This window comes from Cebus imitator, unplaced genomic scaffold (assembly GCF_001604975.1).
Source record: "Cebus imitator isolate Cc_AM_T3 unplaced genomic scaffold, Cebus_imitator-1.0 Scaffold72, whole genome shotgun sequence".
NCBI classification, from domain to species: domain Eukaryota; kingdom Metazoa; phylum Chordata; class Mammalia; order Primates; family Cebidae; genus Cebus; species Cebus imitator.
In genome coordinates, this window is record NW_016107387.1 from 6,577,325 (window position 1) to 6,584,147 (window position 6,823).

The 6,823-nt window shown below is 56.7% G+C and overlaps 1 protein-coding gene across 3 annotated transcripts; it reads right to left on the reverse strand.

The window, feature by feature from the left end:
• Positions 1 to 570: 570 nt before the first annotated feature.
• ATP1B2 (ATPase Na+/K+ transporting subunit beta 2) lies at positions 571 to 6,155 on the reverse strand. Of its 3 annotated transcripts, none has more exons than XM_037739649.1 (9): positions 5,425 to 6,155; positions 3,206 to 3,334; positions 2,759 to 2,863; positions 2,446 to 2,651; positions 2,020 to 2,076; positions 1,899 to 1,925; positions 1,467 to 1,487; positions 968 to 1,066; positions 571 to 862 (listed from the first exon to the last, which is right to left on the reverse strand). In XM_037739649.1, exons 1-9 carry the CDS (start codon positions 5,534 to 5,536, stop codon positions 698 to 700), a joined length of 921 nt encoding a protein of 306 aa, XP_037595577.1. In that variant the 5' UTR covers positions 5,537 to 6,155; the 3' UTR covers positions 571 to 697. The 3 variants fall into 3 exon arrangements, with proteins under 3 accessions (XP_037595577.1, XP_037595578.1, XP_017387086.1); XM_037739650.1 differs by lacking the exon at positions 5,425 to 6,155 and adding an exon at positions 3,593 to 3,615; XM_017531597.2 differs by lacking the exons at positions 1,467 to 1,487; positions 1,899 to 1,925.
• Between the last annotated feature and the right edge of the window lie 668 nt (positions 6,156 to 6,823).

Genomic DNA, 6,823 nt, shown 5'->3' on the forward strand with positions numbered 1-6,823 from the left:
CTCACAGAATCACCAGAGTGAGCAGCAGAACATGCCAGGAAAGAGGGAAAAGGCCACAGAATCACCTTGTCCTCAGTCACAAAGGGGTGCCTTTCAGAGGAGGGAAGAGGGATGAAGAGGCAAAGAGCTTCCCAGGAGCCAGCTAAGTTCAAAGTCACCAAGATAGTGACTGTGTAGACAGGGAGAAAGTGAGAGGGAGATCAAGGGACAGTGGCTAGAGCTTAGGAATGGAAGGATGGAGTGCCACAATCATCTCTGGAAGCAAAGGGGTAAGAGGCACGCGTGCACTTTTGTGTGTGGGGGTGGGGGGGTGTGTGGGGGTGGGTATAGGTGGTGGGTGGGTGGGTCAATGGGCAGTTCCTATAACTCTCAGGGGATATGCAGGCAGGAGAGTGGGTAGCTCTCACAGCTAAACCAGAACTAGAAAGGCTCCTAACGCCTCTGTGGCCATCTTGGTAGCCCAGCTCCCTCTCTGACTGAGCTGCGGTTGGGAGAAGTTGGTGGGAAATGCAAGTGACCAGAGAACCGCCATGGACTTCAGGCTGGGTTGAGAAGTCAAGGAAAAGGGTGTGAGGCTCAGACAAGTCATAGCTCTGTTATCAAAAATACCTTTGGGGTGGGTGAAGGAGGGATCAGGCAGGGTCAGGGACATTCCAGGAGCATCCACAGGAGAGAGGTGGGGTGGGAGGAAGGGGCCTCAGGTTTTGTTGATGCGGAGTTTGAATGCCACGCGGCCGGCAAACTTGTCTCGCTCATCATCTGTGGCGATGTTGGCGGCGTTGATGCGACATTCTACATTCACCTCCACATTAGGGGTCACATTCAGGAACTTCACGGCCACCAGGGGCTGTGTGTAGTTTACCTGGGCCGGAGGAGCAGTGCAGGGTCTAGGCCTGGGCCCACTCAGCCTCCTTCCCTAGCTCACCACCCGCCCCCGCCATCTGCCTGGGCCTCCCCTAGGACTTACGTGGAACTTTTTGCCATAGTAGGGGAAGTACATGAGGTCAATGTTGCCATTGGCGGGGAACATGACGAAGTGGCCGAGATTCTCAGCATCTTCATCTCGCTGTGGGGGTGCAGGAAGATGGGGGTGAGCAAGTTAGGGATGGCAGGCACCCAGGAGCTCACCAGACTTCCATTTGTTCTTTTGTTCTTCCTTCGCCCCCAGTTTTGCCTGCCTCAAGTCTGCCTCCCTGGAGCCGTGAGTCTGCGTGTGTGTGTCTGCGTGTGTGTGTCTGCGTGTGTGTCTGCATGTGTATGAGTCTGCGTGTGTGTGTCTGCGTGTCTGCATGTGTGTCTGCGTGTCTGCGTGTGAGTCTACGTGTGTGTCTGCATGTGTGTGTCTGCGTGTGTGTGTCTGCGTGTGTAGATGAGGGAATGCTCTGTCTCTGTCATCATTCTAGGAACTCCTGAAGGCTGGTAATGACACGAAAGCCTCCTACTCCACTCCCACCCCAAGTTCTTACCCCATCCTCAGGAATCAGTTTCTGGAGCAGAGCCAAGAAAGAACAGATAAGTGATTAAGGGTTGAATAGGAGGCAAGGAAGGGGATGTGAATCGGGTAGTAGGTTTCTAGAAAGGACAGAGCACTGAGTGGAGGGGAACAAGATCCCAAGGACAACGTAGTGGTGGCAGATGGCGCTAACAGATCAGCAGCTACCAGATATCTAGAAGGAACTGAGGGGTAGGGGCCATAAGGAGGGAGAGCAAAAAATATGGACAATCCGGGAATAAAGGAGAAGCTGGAAGGGTTAGGGAAGACGCCAGGGGCAAGGGCATTGGTGGAGGAGGGGGTGTGTCTGCCCCTACGAGAGCAGACCTCTGCATCCTAGAGAAGCAAGAGGAGTTCGAGGCCCTTGGATTTCAAGCTACAGTGGAGCCCACAAGCCCACTCTTACCCCCTTGTTTCTATGGTGATGGGGCTTCTGGGAGCAAAGAAGATAGGGAGAGACAGGTGAATTACACAGAAACCACGAAGGATACACAGGTGAGCAGGCAGTCAAGGCCCAGTGAACTCACCTTCCCAGCACAAGTAACATTCATGCTCTGGTTTGCTCCTGCATAGAAGTTGATGACCTGGAGTGGGGATGGAAGGTAAGGAGAGTCAGAGGAAAAGTCGTGAAAGATAGGTATCCAGACCAAGCTAAACTAGGCACTGTAGTCCCAACTGCTAGAAGGTTGAGGTGGGAGAACGGTGTAATTCCAGGGGTTCAAATAGCTTAATTCAATGGGCGACATTGTGAGACCCTGTCTCAAAAAAAAAAGGGGCATCCAGCCTCCTAGCTATAGAGCTTAGCCTCCAAGGCCCCGCCTCTTTCCCTCTCAGCGACACAAACATCCATGTTTCTCTCATGTCCATTAACCCCAGGGAAAGGATGCAACTGTCTACAGGTGATGGCCCCAGATCCTTCCTCCGTTCACCCTGGGGACCAAGGTCATGGGTACCCGGTTCATCTTGATGAAGACACAGGGCTGCCCAGTGCTGTAACCATAGTGGGTGGGGTCCCCAATGCCAGAGCAGTCGCCCAGCTGGGTCCGGTTGAATTGGCAGGCACGTTTGGGGTAGTTGAGGACTCCGTTATCTGGCTGTTCGTAATAGCGCCCAGGGCGGCAGACATCATTCTTCTGGGCTTGGATAGAGTCGTTGTAAGCTAAGGAGGTGGGAGGGGAGAGAGTCAGGAGCCAGATGTTCCATTTCCGAGGTCCCCAATCCCCTGCCCGAAGTCTTGACCTGCCACACAGCCCGGCCGACACTCACGCTCCAAGAACTTGTTGAGCTTCTGAACATGCTGGTCCCAGCTTTCAGTGTCACTGACATTGACAATGACATCAAGGTTCTCAGTCTTGGGGCGAATCATCAAGCCTACAGCCGACAAAGGCAGAAGTTGGGGGTATCTATAAGATGAGGGACGGCACACAGAGCGAAGAAAATGGACACAGAAAACACCAGGGTGGGGACAGCAGTGAATATCTGAGATTGCCTTCATGGGAGGGTGATTTCCTGTGGTTATTTGCCACATGCCCAAATCACACAGTTCCCAGCTGTAGGGAATGGGAAGGAGGACAGATTCCAAGAAGAACTTCCCAAGCATATAGGGATTGGGTCATCAGAATCAAACTCCTAGAAAGAACTACCAGTTCCTTCTGGAGGTTTAGGGGCACAACAGCAGCTAGAGTAGCTGGCAGGGGGAGCGTCGACACTCACCCGGTGTGGCCAGTCGGTCCTGGTACTTGGGGGTATGGTCGGAGACGGTCTGTAGCATCACCCACATGGTGAGGGAGAACATGGCGGTGAGGAAGCCATAAAAGATGAGGTAGAAGAGGAGGATAAAGGCTAGGGAGGAGGAAACAGAGTCAGCAGGGCCTACGGTTCCCGCTGTACCCTCACTTATCCCCACACACCCCTCTACCCACTCTGAAGTTCTGCACTGGGCCTGGTCACGGACCCACAGGGATGTCTTAGAGCCTTCCCCTGGGAGCAAAATGAGACAAGCTGGAAACAGGCAGTTGTGTCTGGCTTTCAGCCATGACTCCCAGCCCCCTCCTGGCCCTAGGGCACAGTGAAGCCCGACCTTGTGGAAGCCACAGAGACCTAAACTCTCCTTGCTGGGGCAACTCCAAGTGTAGGCTGCTGTCGTTTTGCCTCCAATTACATTTCCAACTTTTCAGCCATGCATGGTCCTGAAAAGGCACACATCTGTTACCTCTGCACTCATACTCATGCTTAAAGCTGTGCTAGCATGATGACTTTTTTTTTTTTTTTTTTTGGAGATGGGGTCTTGCCCTGTTGCCAGGCTGGAGTGCAGTGGCACAATCTCGGCTCACTGCAACCTCTGCCTCCGGGTTCAAGCGATTCTCCTGCCTCAGCCTCCTGCATAGCTGGGATTACAGGCCTGTACCATCACGCCCGGCTAATTTTGTATTTTTAGTAGAGACTGGGTTTCTCCATGTTGGTGGTCAGGCTGGTCTTGAACTCCCGACCTCAGGTGATCCACCTGCCTCGGCCTCCCAAAGTGCTGGGATTACAGGTGTGAGCCACCACACCTGGCCGACACGATGACTTTTTAAGTAGGTACTGGCCACCACTCACAAGCAAACCCTCATACCACCTTGCAGAACATGAGGGTTTGCTTTTCAAAGCCTCAGGTTTGAAAAGCAAAATCTCTCTCCTGGTGCCCTGGAGAAGCCAAACTTTGATCAGTTCCTGAAATGAAAGACCTAACACTAGCCTAGCTATAAATCTCTGAGACAGCTTGTTAGAACCTTTGACAGTCACTCCACCCTCAGCTCACACCCAGCACCCTGGGCAGAGGCAGGGAGGAAAGGCAGAATCTCCCACAGCCTTCCCTTGGTTGGATCTCTCTATGGCTACCCGGCCTGAAGTAAGGACCCCCTGTTCCCACCACTCTGGAATCCCAATCCTTCCATCTCAGAAGACACTTCTACCATGAAGTCCTCCAGTTCTCCCAAGCATTGCTGGATTCTTCCCATCCCAGGGGCTGGACTTTGAGTTCCCTGAGGGCATGGATTGCATGGGACCCACCTTGGGGGCCCCTGAGCCGGTGGACTGATGGGGACAGTGCCCAATCAGTTTGGAAAAATTGTAAACCGTGTCACACAGCGTCCCCTGTGTCTCAGTGACCCATCTTGACCATCCCTCTTGGGAAAATTCTACCCCTCCTCACCTGCACCTGTGCGGGTCACCAGAGCCCCCTGACCACTACAACTTCCTGAGCCCTGCCATGGTCAGCCTGGGCGGGCTCCCAAGCCATCCGACTGCCACAGACACTGGGCTGGCGGATGCACACATCTCACCACAGTGACCACTCATCCCCACGCCACCGACATGGGAGCAAAACCTGCAGCCTCCGAAAAACTCATACTATCAGCAGCCCCCCACCTACAAAGCAGTCACAGAAGGCTCCCAAGGCCAGGCGGTGGGATACAGACAACTTCCGCCGTGAAGAACCCCCCTAACATCCCCCCAAGACCCGCCCCCTCAAGAACATTCCCAGGGTCCAGGGGGTGGGCACGAGCTAAAAATAAACGGGGCTGAAGAGCTAGTGAGAGCCGGAGGTAGGGAAGGGGCGCTCTTTGGAGGTGGGGACGCCCGTGTGGAGCGGAGAGGCCCCAAGAGGGAGTGTGAGCGCCGCGGCGCGGACACGCAGGCAGAGCAGGCGACCCCCCGCCCGAGGGGGCTCCGCGGGGGGCGGGAAGGCGGCTGTGACCTACTTTCTCCGCCTCCGCACGGCCAGCCGGGGAGATTAGACTGGCGATTCGGCCCCCTCCCAGCCCAGAGCCCGGCAGGGGGGCTGGACGCGGGGACCCGGGAGGGGAGCTGGGGCTGCGCTGGCGGGACCCTGCGCCCCCCAAGGCGTCGCCCCGCGCCTCCCCCACCGCCCCTCGCGTGCCGGCCCTGCGTACCCCAGCTGGTCCCGGTGCGGCCCATGAACTGGTGCGTCCTCGGGTTCCACACGAACTCCTTCCACTCCTCAACCACCTGCCCGCAGCTCTTCTTCTCTTTCTGGATGACCATCTTGGCGGCGCGGGGCGAGTCCCGGCCCGGGGCTGGGGGCTGCGGAGAAGCGGGGACGCCGCGCGCTGTAGCCCTCCACACACCCAAAAGCGCGGGGAGCGAAGGCGGCGGGGGCAAAGGAGACCCCCCGCAGATATGCAGCTGCTGCAAATTCCGGGGTGCACGGCCACGCGCTGCGGGGTGCTGGCAGCGCGGCGGAAGATGCACCGATCCTAGGCCCCCCAACTGCGATGAAAAGGGGTGCTGTCAGAGCAGGGGAGAATAACAAGACGAAGGGGTATGAATGCAGCTTCACCCCCCAAACCGTCTAGAAGCAAAGCGAAAAGGGGTGCAAAAATAGACGGCTACAAAAACCAAGCAAAACGCAGAAAAAAGCGGGGTACAAAAAGGCAGGGAGAGGTGGGGGAGGGGGCCGCCCCGAAATCCAAGATGCAAAGAGGCTGTGGAACGAAGCTCAAGGCTCCCTCCGCCAAGCAGAGACCACTGCACCAGTGGCGGCTCGGCCGCGGGGGTGGGGCGGGAACGCGCAGTTGGGGGACAGCCAGGGATGGGGGCCCCCGTGGCGGAGGCTCCGCTCCTCAGCAGTGCGGGGCCCTCGGTCGCGGATCGCGGTCTTTATACTCTGCGGCTCTGGGGGTGCCCGCCCCCTTCCCACCCCCAGAAGCTCCACCTCCTCGCCACTGGCCCAAGCGACCTCATGCATATGTAAATATGGAGAGAGTTGAGCCCGCCTCCTCCCACGCCCCCTGCCTCCTCTTAGGGACCCGGCGGTCTCCCGATTACCCCCACCCTAGATACTGGACTGGGACAGGGTGGGAGGAAGAGATAGAGGGCGTGTCCGGGCGGAGTAGAGGGAAAGATAACCCCAGAGAAACGCAACGACAGAGAGAGAAGCTGATATATGCTCAAAGATGGGGGCCCCAGGCAGGGAGTTAGAAAGACACTAAGATAAAGATGCGGCGGAAGAGTCCAGGAGCAGATGGAGCCGAATATCAGAGGAATTAAGAGCTAGAGATCAAGAAGAAAGCGAAGAGACCAGCCGGGAGGCTGGGCGAGCCAGGAGGGAAGCTAGGACAGGCCATGCAGAGATGGATAAAGGCCACCCCAAAAGGGACGTTCGCCTGTTGGGAGCCGCTACCAGTCCTCCAGACACCACCTTCTCCAGTCTCACAGCCCCTGTCCACACTACTGGCTCTGTCCACGTGCAGAGGTCTCCCCATCTTCCCATCACTTCCTGAAGCCCTCTCAACACCACATTCTCAGTCCCCAGCACTGCCCTGAGACCCC